The sequence below is a fragment of the Etheostoma spectabile genome, chromosome 7 (assembly GCF_008692095.1).
Source record: "Etheostoma spectabile isolate EspeVRDwgs_2016 chromosome 7, UIUC_Espe_1.0, whole genome shotgun sequence".
Lineage (NCBI taxonomy): Eukaryota > Metazoa > Chordata > Actinopteri > Perciformes > Percidae > Etheostoma > Etheostoma spectabile.
In genome coordinates this window covers 4,038,771-4,058,398 of record NC_045739.1, presented here as the reverse complement: position 1 = coordinate 4,058,398, position 19,628 = coordinate 4,038,771, and the positions used below count along the sequence as shown (strand labels likewise).

The window sequence follows — 19,628 nt, the reverse complement described above, 5'->3', positions numbered from 1 at the left end:
ATGGCTGTGGAGTCCTAATCTGATTTAGTATTTTACTTCTTTAGTAGGAATGAACAAAATCAGTGTGTTTGAGGGTTGTAGACAGGGTCAAACCAAGATGTATTGAGAGACAGACTCATGTGTTGTTGATTTTGGTCTTTTCATTGAATTTGTTGACAATAACAAAGCTAAACCACACACATACAAGAGTACAACATGAACATAATAGAAAGGTGTTTGTGGCTTGTCCTCTTGTCTCTTGTGTTGGCGTGTCCTGAGCACCTGGCACCCATTACTGCTGCTCAGCCTGATTTTCATATCAATTATAGGAGAAAGGGACCATTAGTGAGCAGAGAGGACCAGAGCAACAAAAAACAGACCACATCCTCTGATGTGAAATTATCTATTGGGTCATAATCTACATTGATGCATTTCAGCATCCGATAAATATGACTCTTCTTTGTGTCCTCTAAGGTTGTTTTTTTAAAGTCAATGTAACTGTTATGTTATGTTAAGACTAAACCCAAAGACCTCAAATATGATTTCCTCCCACCCACCCACCTTCATTTCTCCCTTCCACAAATTACTGCTCTGATCACCATGGGGACAAACTCTTTCATGATGCTGTTGCCATAGAGCCTATTGTGTTGCAGCATCTGTGCAGACTTTTTGTTTTCCCTCTTTAATATCAAACAAACACACAACACAGAATTCCTCTGTTTAACTAAAACGTGAGAATATTGCCTCTGTGATGTTGGTGATCAGGTGAATCTAAATATTGACGTGTTAAATGTGTTATTATTTTTTCATTTACTACAATGTGTATGTTTTAGCAGCAGAATAGAGACAGCCTCCATGATGTGGAGAGGTTTGGAGTCCGATCTGATTCTCCTGACCCTCCACGCATCATGGGCCATGAATCTGGCAGAAAGAGTCCAGAACGAACTGGTTGGTTTGTAGAGGTGGGGTTGGGGGCACTGCTGGCATGCCCCATTATAAGTGGATTACCCCCTCTTCTCCACGGCAACTGTTAAACTGTTATCCCCCCTTTTGTGAGGCTAAGCCTAACTGTGTGGAGCGGGACGGGTGGGGGGCACAGTGGAACCCGCTGGCGTGGGGAGTTTTCAGCCCCCTCCTCCCAGAGTGCTGACATTGACACAATTTCACACACACAAATATACACAGTCACACAAAGTGCCAGCTCAGGGATTTGAGAGAGCGATATATGGCACATAGGGAGGGAGAGATGCACTAAAAGACTGTAGACCTATTTTATATATCCCTCCGTATATCCTTTTTTTTTTTTTTTTTTTAACTTTTTTAGGTGTTCTGTGAATGTAAAATGTTTGAATATAAGTGGTAGTGAATGGCTTGTTCTTGAGTCTCTACCTCTGTAGAGCAGCTGGGAGTGATGGCAGGACATTCCCAGCAGCATGTGCCTCAGACAGGACCCTCCACAGGACTGCAGAGCCCCGCCCAAACAGCATATTTCCATCATGGTTGGCCTTTCTTTTTCACTCTTAATGTGACATATTGCTGCGGGCTTGCCTTGTGATATACAGTGAGCCACATTCCTTTCAGGTATGCTGTTGAATTTATTGCAATTACACAAGCAGTAATATTGAAGAACCTTTCAGCACACTACTATAAACTTTAGTCTCAGATATTATAGAGTTTCAGGGATTTGCATTACTGAATATTATTTTCTTGATTGCTTAGTCTGCAAAAAGTCCCAAGAAAAAGCACTAGATCTGCTCCTGTTGGTTTATTAGCCACATGCAGTATATCAATCTATTTCAGAAGCCGGGAAGTGCCAAAGCCTATCCCAGCATGCACTGGGCCCAAACAGGTTGCCAGTCTTTCATACACACAAAGATTAAGAAACATCTAGTTATGGGTATTGCATGTCTTAGGACTGTGGGAGGAAACACATGATAGAAACCCCCAATTTTAAGAGAAACATGGGGAACATGCAGAAAGGTAGGACAGAGAAAAACAACTACTAGATACTCTACTAGATGTGGTTTTTATTCAACTCACAGTACATTCTACAGATGCACACGTGTTACATCACCTTAATACAACAGAGTCTTGTAATACCTCCTCTTAAAAATGACGAATTGGTCCTAAAAATATAAAGGAACAAATTTAAAGTCACCAAAACTGTACATTATTAAAAATTCACTCAACACCACATTTGGTTTCCATGTCTTTTTTTTTTTTCTCTTTTCTTTTTTTTGTTGAAAAAAACGTCATCTCTTTAAGTGTAATAAGGGACAACAAAGTTTATTTTCCTATCAACGGATGAGTTCAGTGTAAGAAACACGTTTAAATAAAAACCAGACTGTGAAGTCATCCTGTCGCCTTCGTAGCACACCAACCATGCCAAGCAACATCATACATTGGCCCTTGTAAAGAAAAAGAAAAATATTAAAAAGGAATGTTAAGACAGAAAACCAGGCAGGAATGTGCCCAATACCTCATCAAAGCTCCTTTGCAACTCTAGTCTTTAAAATGGGATGAGGGTTTTAGCCTTCTACGTAACTTTATGTTTTCGCATGGTCAGACAAGTTACAGACAAACAGAAGTACATTTTCAACACGAATCAGTTGCAGTTGTAAAGCTGCAAACACTACCTTGTCTTGTCTGTGAGCCACGGGCTGCAGTAGCATTCTTGCAGTTGTATACAGCCTGTGACACAGTTCAGGTGCAACTAGCTGATAATTTACTTTTAACAAGACGGACAGTGAAATATAAGACTGACTGACAAACACTAAAAAAGTCCCCCAGTTTCAGTAACCAGTGTATTTCCCACAGCAGTAGGAGGTGGGGATTTTGTGTGTGAAATCGGGTGCATGATTATGTGTGTGTGTTGGTAAAAAGGGTGTATGTGAGGTGTGTGAGACTTTAAGTGGAGGTTATACAATGTCTACTTGTGACAGTCCAAGAACAGATTCCTTTTAGTTTAACTGGCCTTTTCAGAAATCGTCTAGACATCTCTATAAGGTAATCTGTACACATTAACTACAAGCTATTGCTATTAAATAATCCCAGCTATTGTAATCTTTATATATATTTATATATAGAATATATAATAAAAATATAGAGCAAAAAAATTACTTCTAGGCATAAGACCACATTACATTACATTTCCATTGAACAAGTAAGAAATGGGCCGAGCTCAGTGAAGAGGTTTGATCCATTTTGTCGTTGAGCGGTGCTAAGCAGGTCCAGTATGTAGCCATTAGGCTGCAAAAGTGTTTACAGTCCCTGACTTTCAGTAGGAGTCTGAGTGCCAAAATACTCTGACCTGGCCTGAGTCTGTCATCACCCCACAAGCAAGGCTTGACCGAAGGCCTTGCTACGACATAGGGCTTGTGAAAGGACGTGACAGGAGAACGCAAACAGGAGACGGGGTGCTGAGGTGAAAATGAGGAGACACCAAAAGGTAAAAAGTAAAAGTGAAGAGAGACATGTTCTCACTCTCTGTAATAGGGAATGGGTACAAGTCCAAGCCGGTTCAGCTGTGGGCCTGAAAAAGATGTGGCCAGTAAAGGAAAACATAACAAACAAACGGCCAAAATCTATACATATATACCTATACATGGGAGAATACACATAGCTGGAAGAACCTCCAGACAGTCTTAGCAGTAATGGAGAGGTGTGACTGGGACGGTGACAGCACCAACAGTCTATAGCCCCACCATCAGGGGGAACGTTGTAAGCATCTATTTGTCCTTGTTTGAGTAGAACTCCGCCCAGCGGCTCTCAAAGAAACGCCTCATGGCGTGTCCAGCCATTCCCACCTCTGACGTGTCCTCGTTGAACTGCTCACAGTTGTTGAAGACGAGCTCTGCGTCTGCTGCAAACTCCTCGCAGCTGCAGTATCTGAGACAAGGACACAGAGGAGGGAATAGATGAAGGTTGTCGTATAGGATGTGACAGGACAGAAAACACTCCCACAAGTGGGGCATGTATATTTGTTATATAAATGTGTAAGTACAGCCCAATCAATTCTTAATATTTTTTTGTTCCACCAAGTTGTTGTTGTAAGATTGTATTGTGATTGTGTACTTGATTTTGTCCTATTTATTGGCAATTTTAAAAATAATATGATCTATTAATGGTTTCAGTGTAACATTTGACTGTTTTGTACTTTTAATATTTATGTTTCCTATTTCTATGACAGCTTTATAGTCAATATTAACCTCTTTTCTGTCGATTAATTGTTTGCCAGCTTATTGTTAGTCCGTTTATTTCCTATTAGCCACTGAAATTGTTTTTAAATTTCATTGAGTAAGTTAAGGGGAATGCTCCTCAATGAACATTTAACTTTTTTGCATGTGAGCTAATCAATAAAAGTAGTACTGATGAAACGTGTAGCATGATCTGCTCTTACCCTCCCTGTAGCAGTCTCTCTCTCATGGTGAGGAAATCCATGGGGCTCTTGATGATGCGGCGGTAGCCTGGCACCAGTCGGGGGTTGACGGGTTCAAGGAACGGCCAGGCGTCTGCGTGTGCCTCCATCTCCATCAGAATGATCCTAGCAGGAAATAAAATAATTAACACAAAGCCACGATCAGATAACTGTCAAAACAAATGTCACCCTGTAGATCCAAATCCTGCTGTCTAACATCAATTTGATCTTTCTGCTTGTAAGTAGCTCGACAGCAATGAAGGCGGGACTTACTCGCAGAAGGTGAGATCAGGCTGGTTGCGGGTTGTCATGCGACGGCGTTTAGCCGCGCTTCCTTCTCCAGAGTGACGGGAAGATGAGGGGGGTGTCACGGTCTCCTTGTACCGCGTTGCCATGCTGCCACTTTTGCGTCGCGTTGTCATCTCATCTTCAGAGCTGTCGTCTTCATATCTTCTCTTTTTCACCCTAGTTCTCTTTTTGGACGAGCGTGGTGAATCGCAGTCGTCCTGAGAGAGTGAATAGGAAACAGGATGAGCTGATGAGGAACTGTCCATTTCTTATTAGAGCCTGACCGATATATATCGGTGGGCCGATATTAGGCATTTCCACAATATATCGGTATTTATAATGGCCGACTTTCAAAAAAATAAATCAATTTTTATAAAATAAAAACAGAATGTCAAACATCGTATGAGTGTTGTGTTGTATAGCTTGTCCACCAGAGGGCGCTCTACAACGTCCCTGTTGGCAACACCGATTTTTTTTGATGTGTTTTTGTTCAAAAGGACTTTAAGTTTTATGTCTTAAGTTTGTATTTTTATGCATTATAATTAACAGACCTTTAATATGTTTTGATGTTCCTCTGTCGGGCTCTAGTTTTTATCATTTAAAAAAAAAAAAAAAATCGCATATTTCCTTTAAATTTTTTTCTCTCCTATTTTACTTAAATGAAACTTGTTTCTCAATAGGCACCAAAATACCAAGTCAAAGCTTGTATATGAAAACATACTTGGCAATAAACGTGGTTCTGGTGTAGCAGAGAAGAAATTACCTCAAAAAGGAAACAATTACTACACAATGCTCTAGAGTCAGAAGATTTTTTCCTGTGAATTGTGTTTAAGTTTTTTAAGTCAAGAATCACAAGAAGGGTACTGACCTTTGCAACGCAGGTGGGACAAAACCAGTCTCCCTCCGGCACCTGCGTGATTTTGGGCCTCAAGCAGTACATGTGACAGCCACGATCACAGCCGTCACACAGCAACAGGCAATCATCATTGTCTCCCTTCCTGCAAACCTGGCAAGTCTGGATAAAAAGCATTCCAAAGACTTCATAAATGATATAATAACAAATTTGAACTAAGTGTTACTTTTTTTGGAAGTACACCTCACAAAATAACACCAACAAGTAAGTACACCAGTGCCTAAGAACAATCTTGCAAGATAAAGTTACTTACCACTTTTGTCACAGACCTCTCCCAAGCAATGGCCTTCTCCAGCTGAAGTAAACACAGACAGACCTGGGGAGCGCTGCGGCAGCGGTCCAGAGCCTGCCGCCATGTTCGTAGTCGCGACGTGATCTCACTTTCCAGACTGGACGGAAGAAAATAGATTAATGTATAAATAAAAACAAAACAAACTCTTACCCTGCGCTCCAGAGAACGCCTCTTCTTCTCACCTGATGGCATCCATGGGATGCTCTTCTCCTGGGGTAGGGGTGAGAGGAGCGAGGCGCATCACTTCGGCTGGGTTCCAGAGCGGCTCCTTCAGGTAGCGTCTCTCAATATTTCGCTCAAGGTTGGCCAACCGCAGCACCGCCAAGTCCAGCGGGTGTGTGGCAATGCGTGGAAGGCCAGACCACTCCTTCTTAGTTCGCACAATCCAGTCATCACGTGGGTCGGCGTCATGTTCATAGTATTGGAGGTCATCACGTGTCGAGTCTGGATCTGGGATTGTGTAGGGCTTAAAATTGAGACACAGATGGTTTAAGTTTAAGTGAGGGAGAGAACTAAATAGAAGTTAAGTATATAGAACTTAATTTTTACAAAACTAAAGAATTGAGGAATAGTTTTATTATGACTTTTATTGGTTACCTGAAATTCTGCCATTGGTGTCTCTGTGTTGGACTCGGCATCATTCAATGCACTCTGCGGCGCCGCCTTGTAGAAACACAACAAGCAGACATGAGGTTTTACTACTTGAAGTCATAGTGTTGTAAATGGAACACAGCTCTCAGCATATGGCCACAGCATAAGCCAAATATGTTGGCTTTCGGTGATTTAAAAAAAAAAACTGTTATAAAACATTTTATTTAATAATTTGTGTATTAGAGAAGTTGAAAGCAGAGAGATCACAGTAAATAAGAGGAGCAAAAAAATGTTGTAGTCCCGATAATTTTGTTTTGCACTTATCTTGTAGAATCGTAAAAAAGCCACTCATTTATCATGGTATTGTAGTTGTCAAAAATCCTCAAACTATTTATTTTGTTAACTCAAGTGGAGTTGCAGCTGTTGTTTTGGCATAATTTGATTAATCAGACAATGCAAAATAAAGACACAAAAAGTGACATATTTCTTACCTTGAGATGGAGGTCAGCTGCGATGACCCGCTGCTCCAGGTCCTCCACCCACCGTAGGGCGTTGATGTCAGTCTCCATTGCCTTCTCCTGCACTTGCCAGGGCTGCTGCAGAGCCTCTATCAGCACATCCTTCTCCTCTACCTTTGACTTAAATATAGGGTCTAGCCGGAAAGAACCCAAGAACAGTTGTAAGGAGAGAGCAGGGCGATGTGCAGAATGACTTTTTGCACGATCAGGTAACAAATGAGATCTGTGTAACAAATTCACAACACAATTGAGATGATCCAACAATCCTTACCGTCAATAGGTTTGGTGCACATCTCAGCTAAGCTCTCCATGTGTTTGGCCAAATGCTTATGGAGCACCCTCTCCCTGATGCCCCTTGGATGGAGGGCCTGTAAGGTGCTATACAGTTCCTCTGGATCCTTGATCCACCACCAGCCACGCACCATTGCTGGAAAAGAAACATGCATGGATTACATTACAAAATACAAATAAGACAGACAAATACACCAGTTGTGTTTTTCAAAGAGAACACTAAATGGCCATGATTTATATTTTTTTGTACATTTTTGGACACTAAATGTCCTACATCCTTGGATTAGCTCAGTCATATAGTTCATAAATTGTTGGATGTGATAGCAGTCAAAAGAATTGGGAAGAAAAACATCTCAGAAAACAAGACTTTTTTTAAAGCAGATACTACTTACATGCTGGTATGGGCTTGACCACCAGTTGTGTGAAGTACTGCTGCTCAAGCTCTTGGAACACAGAGTTGGGAGGGCGGCCACGGCGTTTGGCTGCAGCTCCTCTTGGCCCTCTGCGTGCAGGACTGCTGCCTCTGCTACCTCTCCTCCGCCTGCGACCTGGCCTCGGGGGGGTAATTGGAGTAGACGTGGCAGGAGGAATGGCAGCTGGAAGAAGCTGAGGAGGAGGTGGTACTGGGGCACAAACGGGAACAGCAGAGGCAATACCCTGTTGTGTTGTTGCAGTCACAGGATCAGCAGGAGTCAGGTCAGGCAAGAGTGGGTCCGGCTGGAAAGGTAGGGAGAGATTATTTATTTATATATCATACCAAAGTCTCAACATGCATAGTTATAGCATAATTAAATGTATTTATAGTTATGATTGTGGTGGCAAACCTGCACAAGTGGAGAAGTGAGTGCAGGCAGAGCACTCAGGATCTGAGGGAGGAGTTTAGGGGGTGAGCTGGGTATCTGGGGCTCGGTCAGAGAGTTATCGTCACATGGTTGTTTGGGGAGCAGGTTGAACCACTGTCCCTGTTTCTCTGCAATCTCCTTCACACTCCCCTCTGGTCGATTGCCCTCCGGAGCATCCCCTGCTGCTGAGCATGTGCCGTTGGTCACTGCTTCCTGTGATTGGCTGAGCCAGCTCTTGAAAGCAGTCTGTGTGAGGTCAAGTGTGCCACCATTCTGTGATCCTGGCCCTTCTTCACCCCCCGACCTAGCGCTACTTCGACGCCGGCGGCGAATCTTAGCTGTGCGGAGGTGAAGCTCCACTTCTAGTTTGATTTTGCGGGGGCGTCCTCGTCCTCTTGGCCTGCTCATGAGGGATGCAGTGCCAGGGAGGGGGTCCTCCTCCGGTGACGAGGTCGGGGTCTGGGCAGAGGTAGCAGAGGAAAAAGAAGTAGGTAGAGTAGGAGGGGGAGTGGTAGGCATTGCGACCTCTTCAACTTTGGGCTCCTTTTTGAGGAAGGTGACGGGAACCTCAGCTACAAGGACTTCTCCAGAAGCTGTATAATAGAAATATAAGTTTAGATAAATATGGACAAGCCAAGGTCTGAAGTCTAAAAATGCAAGCGAAAACATTTCTTTCAGATTTATTGTCAGACTCACTCAACAGCTCCTCTGGCCCTTCGACCAGAACTCCTCCGAGGTGGGGTAGGGCCAAGTATCTGCGCTGGTAACGGTCCTGGCCTAGCAATACGGCCCGCATGGAATGAGATGACTGTAGCAGCTTTTTACGGAAAAACGCTTGGCGCTGTGGAGATCCAAAAGCAGAGGAATATTCAATATAAGGCAAAATAAATCTATAAAGAACTGCGTCTGTGTCGCAGCAGGCTTACCTTGGCTAGCTTATCTATCTGCCTTTCAAGCTCTGGAATGCTGGCACTGGAAGGGCTCTCACTCTGTAACAGAACAAATTCAAAATTAAATGTAGGAAAAATCTATTTCTAATACTGAGAGAGAAAAAACACAACAGCAGACACGTACATCACTGAGTTTGGGCTCTTCTTTGCGTGCACGGCGGTTGCTTCTCTCTGAGACTAGGCCACTCTCCTCCATGCTGAGGTTCTCTTCATCGGCCACTCTGGCACTCCGCCTCCTCTCCTCAAAACACAGCTCTTCCTCTGATCGTCCTGTACGACGCCCTAAAGCCGCCTTCAGTCTGCAAGGGTGATAAACACTCAGGATCAACATGTCCTACGGCTCTGTGCTAAAAGATCTGAGTAAACAGTAAAGTTTTCTGTATTTGAAGAGAGAAAATCATGATCTTACTTGCGCAACTTCCCCTCAATTATCCACTTGTTCTTCCTGTAAGTTGCCATGTTTTCTAATGTGTTGTCAATGTCACTGAAATATAAATACACACAATAATAAAGTGACAGAAATGTGGCAGTAAAAAAATGTTAAGTTCAAGAGTGTCCTACAGCATAAATAAGATTTTGTTCTGACCTCGTCACAACGTTGCTGCTGTTGAGCTCGTCCACCAGGAAACCCAGGATGGCTGCCTTGGTATCAGGAGGCAGGGCATGAAATGTTTTGGTCCTCAGTGTGTTGCACACGTCTGTGTCATAATCATGAGATTCCAAGAAGACGCGTAGTACTTCTGAGACTGTGCTGCGGGTCAGCTCAGACTCAACCAGCTTTTCCCCAAGGATCTTAACTGACTGAAGGTTGGGATGAGGTGGAAAATATAGAGCAAAATGTTTATCACTCAGGGATGGCATTAATAGAGAAAATGCTCAAACTGTATCACACACCTGATAAAAAGATGGCAGGCCTGGATCATGGAGTGCAGCCTCCACCAGCTTTATCAGTAGGTTCTGGACCTCTCCTTGGCTGTCACCCAGGCCTAGGAGGCCCTCCTGCAGGGTAGCAAGGCTGGGGACGTCCTTGGGTATGTTGAGACCAATCATCTTTCCATAGCCATGTAAGAACTCAACCACAGTCAGGCAGTGTGCAAAGGCTTTGCCAGAAAGAACCACACCAGGTATATGGGACAGCTCTGGCAGGGGCTGATGGAGACAAAGTTAAAAAGGCCATGATTAATATCATCTGCAATCACAGTGCTAACAGAATAGACTAGAGGGATTGCAAAACTCACTTTGTGGTCAGTGAGACACATGTCCTCTGTGGGCTTTTTAAGTTCTTCTGCAATCAACTGCTGTCTCTTCCGCTCCTCCAATCGTCTCTGGGCCTGCACTCTCCTCTCTGCGGCCCTCTTAGCTGCATAAGCAGCCTGAGCTGCTGCCTCTGCCTCTGCCTGGGCTTTAGCCAGAGCCTTGGCTTTACTCCGAGCACCCAACACTCTCTTACCCTGGGCTATGCGCTCCTCATCAGTCTGCTGTACTGCTGGGGGAGCCTCAACCTTGACTGACCTCCTGCGGCCAGGCTTCTTGGGCTCTGCAGCAGACCGTGGTGCAGCCTTTGTGGCCTGTGGGGCTGCTGGGTCTGCCTTCAGCTCTTGGTCCTTGACTTGCTCAAGCTGAACCGACAAAAAGGGAAAGAAAGAAGACTTGGAGGTGAGGAAGAGATGGTTTGGAGGAAAAAGCTGCTTAATCATTGGGTGTTGAGTGTTTTGTCTGTACCTTGGCTCTCTTTTTTTCCGCTTTCATCTTCTTAATCTTTGTATCCTCCCTTTTCTTCATTCTTGCCTAAATAATAAACAGCAGCGACAGGATCAGGATGAGATGTCAAAAGCAGCATGTAGTTCAACATTAGGACTACATGAACTGAACAACATACCTTTTTCTTCATTTTCTTTTTGATTTTCGCAAGTTTTTCCTTTTCCTCCTCGGTGAGAGCTTCTATACAAAACAGGAATACAAATAATGAGCCACAGAACAATCTTGTTACGTGAAAGTCATCTGGTTTCAAGACTTGTGTAAGCCAAGTCTTAACTAATAGCTAAACACATCCCTGTACACTCCTCCAGTCTACATCCACTCACCCTTGGCTTCAAGTTGCTTCAAAAGTTTGGCATCAACTTTGCTAAGGAGATCAACTATCTTGGGTTTGGGAGGTCTACCAGGGCGACGGGCCTGCCCTCCCTTCGGGCCACGAACCCTGCAAGGTTTCTCTTTATCAGGGTTTGGAGGTCGACCTCGCCGGCCAGTTATGGCCATGATCATAGATGGAACCTCCTCATTAGCCAAGAGGACCCACTGCTTGCCCTGTAACATGGGTAGAGATTGATGAGTTCCCAAATCTGTGTTAAACACATTTGTCATGTTTGTAAAACCATAAGTTTTATCCAAATCCCTTCAATCTGTCAATGATTTTACTTTCTTCTTGCATAGAAAAAAATCGAGTAGTAATAAGAAAAATATACAGACCTCAGGAGTTTCTTTTTCTTCATAAAAATCTCCAACAGGCATGCGTGGGCTGAAGCTGAAATGTTCTCTGCTGACCACACTGTCTGTATGTCTCTTCAAGTACTGGAAGAAGCAATAGAGAAAGAACATTGACATTATTGCCTTAAAATTTTACTAACTTGAAAAGGTATTTATGGTTTTGTTTAATAGCCAGGAAATGTACCTTTATTATTTCAGGAAACTGCTTCATCCTTCTCCCACAAGGTGTGTAGTACCAGGTTTCGCCCTTCATGCGGTTTTCCATTTTCTTCACACGAATCTCCCTCTTCCAACTTCGAATAAGAGAGTTAATGAGTACAAACGGAGCATAGCAATTAAACTGGAGTTGGAGTAATAATATACAAACACTGCACACATTTGAAAACCTTTTAAAGCTCTTCTTTAGCAATTCAAAAATGTACTATTGTTAACACGCATGTTTCTTTCCCACTAGAATCATCTGATAGATGAACATGGATAGCGCATTGAAATGTATGTCGTCACGGTGAAGGATTTTCTTGATGATCTGTATAACTAGGGTTTAGCTGTAGCAGTTGACAGACACCAACTAAGTCAGAAATCACATTTGCTGGGCATGTTTTGGTTAATGGTTCCTAAACAGTACAGGCAAAGACCTTGGTTTATGACAGTCTTCTGACAACCCGGCTTGCTATTAAAAAACATTTTTACATTCGCTAGCAGTGATTTTCATCTAAATTGTACTCTCTCCTTGACGTTAGACTTCCGGGATTGCTCCGGTGCCGCAGGAAATTCCGCCGGATGCATTTTTGGTAAACAAACAATTGTAATAATAATAAAAAAATAATAATAATAATAATAATAATGCCAAAAGTGAACATTACCCATGTCGCATTGGGACCTGAACCTGCTCCTCAGTTGCAACCCTCCTCTGCCTGTTAGATTCACCTGTTCAAAAAAAAGCACACAATTGGGATAAGCATTGGATTTAGTCAAATTGTGATATCATGTCTCAACAAAATGCCATTACATTATGTGGAACCCACCCCCCCCCCTCACAAAAAAAAAAATTACCTTCATTACCTGCAGTGGAGCTGTCATCATCATCATTTTCATCAACATCAGCAGCAGTCGTTTCAGCATCTTGTTTAGATGTTTTTGCCCCGTTTCCTCCTTGGTCTTGTTTCTTGACCCTTTTTGCCTTCTTGGGTTTCTCGACTGCTGCGTGATTGGCTGAAACGTTGGCCAGAACAGCTTCAATTGTGGCTGTGATGGAATCAACCTCTCCTGCGGGAGGCCCAGCCTCTCCACATGGACTTGATGCATCTTTAACCTCCACCTTGAGAGACTTCTTCCTCTTTCTGCCTTTGGCCACCTCCTCTTTATTGCCTCCCTCTTCATCAGTCTTCATCTTATCCACTTTAGGGGTTCTAACACGAGGCTTCCGCTGGGCCTTTTCAGGAACTTTGAATAAAAAGGAGAAAAAAGTGTTTTAAATCAAATCTAATATTTTAATATTTACATTTAACATTTTGATGAAATAAGAATGTTGAATACCTGGGGTTTTAATCCATATTGTCTTTGGATCTCGAGGTTTGCGTGGCTTCCCTGGGGTTTTCTGAGGCCCTCCTGCAGCTGTCACAATTGGCTCAGTTACTGGTTGGAGTGGGTGTACAGCAGGGCCCTCTGCTGGGGTACTGAAGGCGATGAAGTTCTCATCTCTCATCTTGAAACTCGGGGGAGTCAATGTCTCATTAACTGTGGTCTTAATGCTAATGCGTCCAGCCGAGTCTGGTGTATCATGTCCTCTGGGGCCCCACTCTGCTTCAGGTCCTAAGAACATTAAATTGCATTAGCAGAATTCAGAAAAACAGGATAATGACATACAAAACAGAAAAGGAGTAATTTGTTTTGTCTCTATTTGGTGACAATGAAAGCAATTTCTAATGGACTTAATTACTTTTTATGGGAGGGAAAGAATTAATAGTTAGCTATTTAGAATGTACCTTGAGAACCTGGCTGAGATGACACAAATGAGTGTGAGTTGGACAAGTCACTTGAGTGGACAGAAGGTTCTTCCATCTGAGAGGTGTTGTTCAGGGAAGACTCTAGCATGGATTCTCCTGTGATTTGAAAGCCGTCCTTGGTCTCTTCTGCCTCAGACGTTTCCTCTTCCCTAGAAGAGTCCAAAGTGTCATCTCTGGAGTCTTCCACAAAATAGCTGCTATCTCTAGTGGTGTCAAATGCAGTAGATGGTTCGTCATCTGCATGGGAAGTGCTGTCAAACTGAGACGTGTCCTTTCTCAGGTGAAAGCTGCTGTCAAAGTGAGTGGAGTCGTCCACGCATAAGCTATCAGCGTCTAGAAGAGAAGTCTTTTCAAAGACAGAGCTGACGTCAATTCTAGAGGGGCTGTTAAACGTTGAATTGCCATCAAAGTGAGAAGCTGCATGTAAAGAGTTATCAAAATCTTCATTAGTCAGATGTTCTATCCTTGTGCTGTGGAAATGTGAAGACTTTCTGAGTGGAGTCTGCTCCACCAAGGAGTCCACTGCCTCACAGATACTGCTTTGCATGTGATGCTTTTCAGAAGCCGGCGGTTTATTCTTGGGCTTTTGATCAGGGGCGACTGTGGTCTGCAAGGATTTCCCAGGAAGATCTGTGAGAGATTTGGGTGAGCAAATTTCAGATGCATTATTCTCAGAAGCTCCCACCTTCTGTGGTGTCCTTATCGTGCCCTTATCAAGCTGAGAGATGTGTTCCTCTGGTTTTCCATTTCTTTTGTTAGCCAACGTTTGTCTATCCTCATTATGACTATGGTGCTCTGCCCTGGGAGACAACTGCTTCAGCACATGAGGAGGAGTGGTGTTAGGAAGATGCTGTCCAGAGTCACAACTTTGGACCACTCCAGAAGAAGTACCCATTGCAGAGGGGACAGACACCAAGGCAGGAGGGGCAGACACCGGTGCAGTCCTGGAGGCTTGAGTGGTTAAAAGAGGTAGGGTAGACAGAGGTCGGACTGTAAGACTTTCATGGGCTGCTGGAGAAGGTAAGTTCACCGCTCCTGGTGGTGACACTGCTGCAGACGCAGTGGAAAGACCAGAGTCAGCAGCTGGAGAAGTGTTTGCCTGATGCTGGGGTTTGGGCGCTGGGTCACAAGGTCTACAGCCAACTGAAGGACTCTTTGACAGAGACATGGGAGAAGCAGGTATTGATAAACAAGAGCCAGGTGGTGCTGAGGTTGAAGATCCTGATGCTGACATTAGTGGTGGAGCCACAGCAGCAGATGAGGATTTTGCACCCACTGAGGAAGCAGCAGGTATTAATTTTGGGGGTCCAGACTTTCCAACCGACTCCGATGAAGAAGAAGGAGAGACTGGAGGGTCTGAAGAAACTGCTGCAGGTCTAGACACACTATCAATCGAAGCAAGAGGTGTAGACAACTGTTTAGGTGATGCAGACAGGGAGGAGGAAGAGGGCCCCACAGACAGATGCTTGGATCCAGCAGGGGATGTCTCAGTCACAGCAGAAATGGGAGGCCTGAGGCCTTGCTTCATTAGAGGAGGTGAGGAAAGCCTGGGAGGAGCAGCTGGAGATGGAGCAGAGGACACATTGGGGGGCATTGAGATTTGTGGTGGAGTAGATTCTACGTCTGGGGACGACACTATTGGGGGCCCAGGGGCAGTTGTGGCAGACTCAGAGACAGCAGGAGCAGTAGAGACCCGAGGAGGTGTTGAGGCCTGGGTGGATTCAGAGAGCTGAGATGACACAGACAGGGGAGGCGTATGAACAGCAGTCTCTCTGACTGAGGAAGCCATTTCTGGACGCTGAGCTGCTGGCTGTTCAGAATGCTGACGGTAATCAGGTCCCTCATGAGCTGCACTTTTGGGTAGTCTATAGGCAACAGGTGCCCTTTCCATGCCATTATAGCTTGTGTCTACCTCCTTGACAGCTTCTCTTGTATGCCCTGAAAAGAATAAACAAAATAGTCAATTAAAAAAATAATGTCGTCGGTAAATGTTTTTCAATGATGAATTCACAGTGAGTGTATTATGTATTGAAGCATGTGATGGTCACTGTTTTACATAATCAAACAGTGGCATCTGCTGGTTGAATTTTGGCACTATCCCACTGCTGAGCACTAGCAGTGAGACTGGCCAGATACCAGACATTCATGTGCAAAAATTAACTCGTAGGACTGAAACATCATTCTAATTATTGATAAATTTGTGCTTGCTTGCTTTGACTAATTAATCATTTTGTCTGTAAATATAGTAACAAGTGGCCATCACAATTTCCCAGAGCAGAAAGTAACCCATTCAAGTGTTTTGTCCAATCAAAAAAAGTGCAAAACCCAAAGATATTCAGTTTAGTATCATATAAGACTGAGAAGCTGAAACCAGAAATGTTTGGCATTTCTGATTAAAACATGACTAAAACGATTAACCAATAACAAACAATACTATTCTATACAGATGCCATTGAAAACTAAAGCAACCAGTGAGTGCCATGTTTTAACATGATCAGCAGCTAGGAAGGCTAAGCCAAGTATGGGCAAAGAGGAAGTATACCACATGACTATACAAGTAGCACTCAACTGGTGGCTTTAAAAAAGGAAATGTAGAGGAGACAGTTTAATTTATGAGGAAATTTGGAGGAAAGGTTTGAGAGATACAAATAGTGTCAAAACGTAGAACTGACCAATTTCAGGCAAAAACGTAATAGTAATTACTTTTAATGGAACATAAAAGGACTAATTGGATCAAATGAGTCAATAGGTTCCACAAACACAGCTATAAAAAAAGGTAAAAGTGGTCACCTTGCATGACAGTTGATATTCCCACATTGCTAGCATGGGGGCTCCGTTCCCTGCTGTGGCCCTTGGGTGATCCACTATCCTGCGCTGTTGACGGTGACATCAATGGTGTCGAGGACATCCCCACCGGAAGAGGGCTGCCAGTGCCCCCTTTGCCTAAACTGTGGGGCTGTGGGCTGCCACGTGGAGGAGTAAAATTCTGGGCAGCTGTGGGCATCATCTGAGCCTGGCCTTGGGGCTGAGACTGCTGTGATGGCTGTTGCTGGGGAGACGGTAGAGATGGGTGTTGGGGTTGATGCTGGTAGTAGGGCATCCCATTAGGCATCATGCCATAATGCTGTGGTTGCTGGTGCTGTTGGTGGTGGTGGTGGTGTGGGTGACGATGGGAGTGAATGTGCTGCTGCGATGGTTGATGTGGGGGGGGTTGTAGGGACTGCTGCTGGTGATGTTGTGATGGTGTAATTCCAGGATGTGCCTGACTCTGGTAAGTCCCATACATACTGGGGGAATTGTAACTCATCTGCTGTGGGCTAGGATTACTCCTGCTCCAGTACTGACTCCCAGTAAGAGGCATGTTTGGTGGGCCTGTCCCAGGAGGCTGGTGGGAGCTTTCAACACCCCCATTTAGCTGGTACTGCCCATGACCCTGGAAGTGGTGCTGTGACTGAGGCTGCACTATCCCAGGTGTAGGCTGCTTCTGGTGCAACCCGTGCCCAGGAGAGGTGCCCATGGCTGGACCATACTGAGGGTGTCCTCCCCACAAGTAGTCATAGGCCATGTTGCTCTGGTGGTGGTTGCTCATGTGTGGGTAAGGAGCAGTTGGTGGGTGGGAACCAGGCACACCAGACCCGAGTACAGTAGTGACGCCATTCACATTCATTTCGCCATTCATATCTGTTAGATAAAAAAAACATTTGTCAAGTTAAAAAATGAAAGAAAAGTCTGGCTCTATAAAGTACATAAACTGACACCAATTTTAACAAAAAGGCTCATTTTATTTATATTTTGATATGGGGCATAAAGCTGAAAGTACTCACTCTTCCCCTGCTGAGGAAAACTCATGGAGGACCCGTTAGTGTAAAGAGAATCCCCTGAGGAGAGTTTCAGTCCTGAGTTTTGTGAGGAGTGGGTGCCATAGTTGAAATGATTATTTGACTCCATCTAGAAACCAAAATGCACAGAAGAAGAAAAAATACACCGATTTACACTCTAATATTCAAAGTCCACTGGAGTAGAACATATAAAGTGTAAACTTATCAAAGTGGTAGCAATTGCTTAATGGGGCTAAGATGCAAGTGCCCGATATGCATCACTATATATGAATCATACATATATTCCTTAATTTCCATGCAGCTTTGACGCCATTACGTAATATGTACAAAATGTCAAATCATAACTGATTTGGCGAATAGCTACAGCTTGTGACAGCACCATTTCGTTCCAACAACAACAACCGTCAAAATGTCGCAGCCAGCAACAGCAGATGCCAGGCCACAAACGATAGAAGCTCATCACTATCGCTGATGAGGCGCTGCTAATGTGAGCACATCCTCCTTAATCTAACGTAACCATGATAAATGTAGATACGGCCCAGACAGGCATAGCCACACAAACAGTTTCCAAGACCTGGTGACCTCGGCCAAGTAACAATGAAAGGATTACTGATAATATCAAACAGTCACTCTAAGGCCTGACTCATTTTATGTCCTCGTAATACAAAAGTAGCCCTCTATGGATACTTGATTTCCTAATTCAAAAAGGCCGTTGCAAAAGCAGGCGCCGCGTTTGCTAAGTCGCGCTAGCTGCGTTCTCACACGAACAATTTGCTTTAAAGAGCTGCTAGTCAGCTGAGCTAACAACTGATACCGTAAACATTAGATATGAGTTCAACTCATTTTTATGTTGGACATAACGTTACCGTTTACTTTGCCGTGAAACATTGAAGAAAAATATTCCTCGCTCCAGCTCCAAGGTTATTTAGCTAAATCATCACAATAGAACCTAGCTAACGCACGCTAGCAGGATAGCTAGCCGATAGCATCATCAACGTTTACCCAGAGTAAGTACGGCACTTAAGCTGCGACGTTAGCTAATAGCCAGGTAGAGGGTACCGCAACCACGCTGGCGTGGTCCATGGTGCCTATCAGCGATAGAGAGTCCCTCGGATGAAACTAAATATCAACTGCTCTGTTGATAACGACTAACGTTAACTCACTTAGATTCGCTTGTTAACAGATGGGAGGCGTGCTCCCTTTTGTTCACGGGCTAACGTATGCTAGCAGCCAGATAAGTTACATTGTTTACGCTGCACGCACACAGACAATTTTTGTAGAGCATCATCCTCCCACACTACCACCATCAAAACTTTCGCTTATATTTTAGTTAAAGCTATCCAACCTTTTAGTCCTTGGATTTTGAAGGCGCAGATGCCTCTAAAACCCGCGGAAAAACAAATATGCGGCTGAAGACGGCACAGCGGTAAATAATAAACAATTATTCCCTAACCTTTGGGTTTTAAATTAGCAAACATGGCTGGTGTAGTCCAGTGCAGCCATGGTCACAGAACAGAGCGAACAGCAGCAGTGTAAACCTCCCAACAAAAAGGACACACACATCCGGTAACATTTCTTAACGAAACTTCACAGGAAAATCCCCAATAATAATAATGATAACTATCAAAATAATAACCAGAATTAGCCATGCACTAACGTACATTTTTTTATTAATAATAATAGTCCTAAGAACAATAACTAGAATCATTTACTAACGTTAGTTTTAATAAAATCATGTACTAACGTTAGTTTTAATAATAGTCCTAGTAACAATAACCAGAATCATGTACTAACCTTATTATAGTTGTTGTAATAATAATCTTACATTGCTATTTGATATTAATAGTAAAAGTTATTGAAATATCAAGTTACAAATTACCTCAGTCATTTTATTATATTATTGCATTATTATTACTGACGTGTTAATATGTAACTTTAATGTACTTAGTTAAAAAGTTATCATTATGCTTATTATATGTTAATATACATAACAACTATCTTATAAAGTAGTGGAGCATAGAATTGTCTGGAATGTGGAGGGGTAAAAGTATTTAGTAACATCAATTTAAAATACTTGAGTAAATCCGCCTACAGTACCAATACCTTAGAAATACAGTATATTGAAAAGAATACTGTACCTTCAAAATGATCATTAATATCAATTACTCACCTTGTTAACTTGAGTTCTTGAATGAAAATGTTTTTGTCTCACATG

General features: G+C 43.4%; 1 protein-coding gene across 5 annotated transcripts; it reads right to left on the bottom strand.

Moving 5' to 3' along the window:
- Positions 1-1,986: 1,986 nt before the first annotated feature.
- On the bottom strand, positions 1,987-18,963 carry baz2a (bromodomain adjacent to zinc finger domain, 2A). 5 transcript variants are annotated; one of them, XM_032521745.1, is made up of 30 exons: positions 18,867-18,963; positions 17,399-17,522; positions 16,365-17,255; positions 13,554-15,512; positions 13,105-13,380; positions 12,631-13,011; positions 12,432-12,495; positions 11,753-11,861; positions 11,551-11,652; positions 11,166-11,388; positions 10,961-11,022; positions 10,804-10,869; positions 10,320-10,700; positions 9,976-10,230; positions 9,668-9,882; positions 9,491-9,565; positions 9,206-9,380; positions 9,058-9,120; positions 8,828-8,972; positions 8,114-8,724; positions 7,682-8,006; positions 7,270-7,425; positions 6,972-7,132; positions 6,487-6,552; positions 6,072-6,355; positions 5,851-5,986; positions 5,553-5,699; positions 4,670-4,902; positions 4,379-4,522; positions 1,987-3,867 (listed from the first exon to the last, which is right to left on the bottom strand). In XM_032521745.1, the coding sequence occupies exons 2-30, from the start codon at positions 17,520-17,522 to the stop codon at positions 3,708-3,710; spliced, it is 7,989 nt and encodes a 2,662-aa protein (XP_032377636.1). In that variant the 5' UTR covers positions 18,867-18,963; the 3' UTR covers positions 1,987-3,707. The 5 variants fall into 5 exon arrangements, with proteins under 5 accessions (XP_032377636.1, XP_032377632.1, XP_032377635.1 ...); XM_032521741.1 differs by having other exon boundaries at positions 3,708-3,867; positions 18,759-18,957; XM_032521744.1 differs by lacking the exon at positions 18,867-18,963 and adding an exon at positions 18,577-18,683 and having other exon boundaries at positions 3,708-3,867.
- Positions 18,964-19,628: the final 665 nt, after the last annotated feature.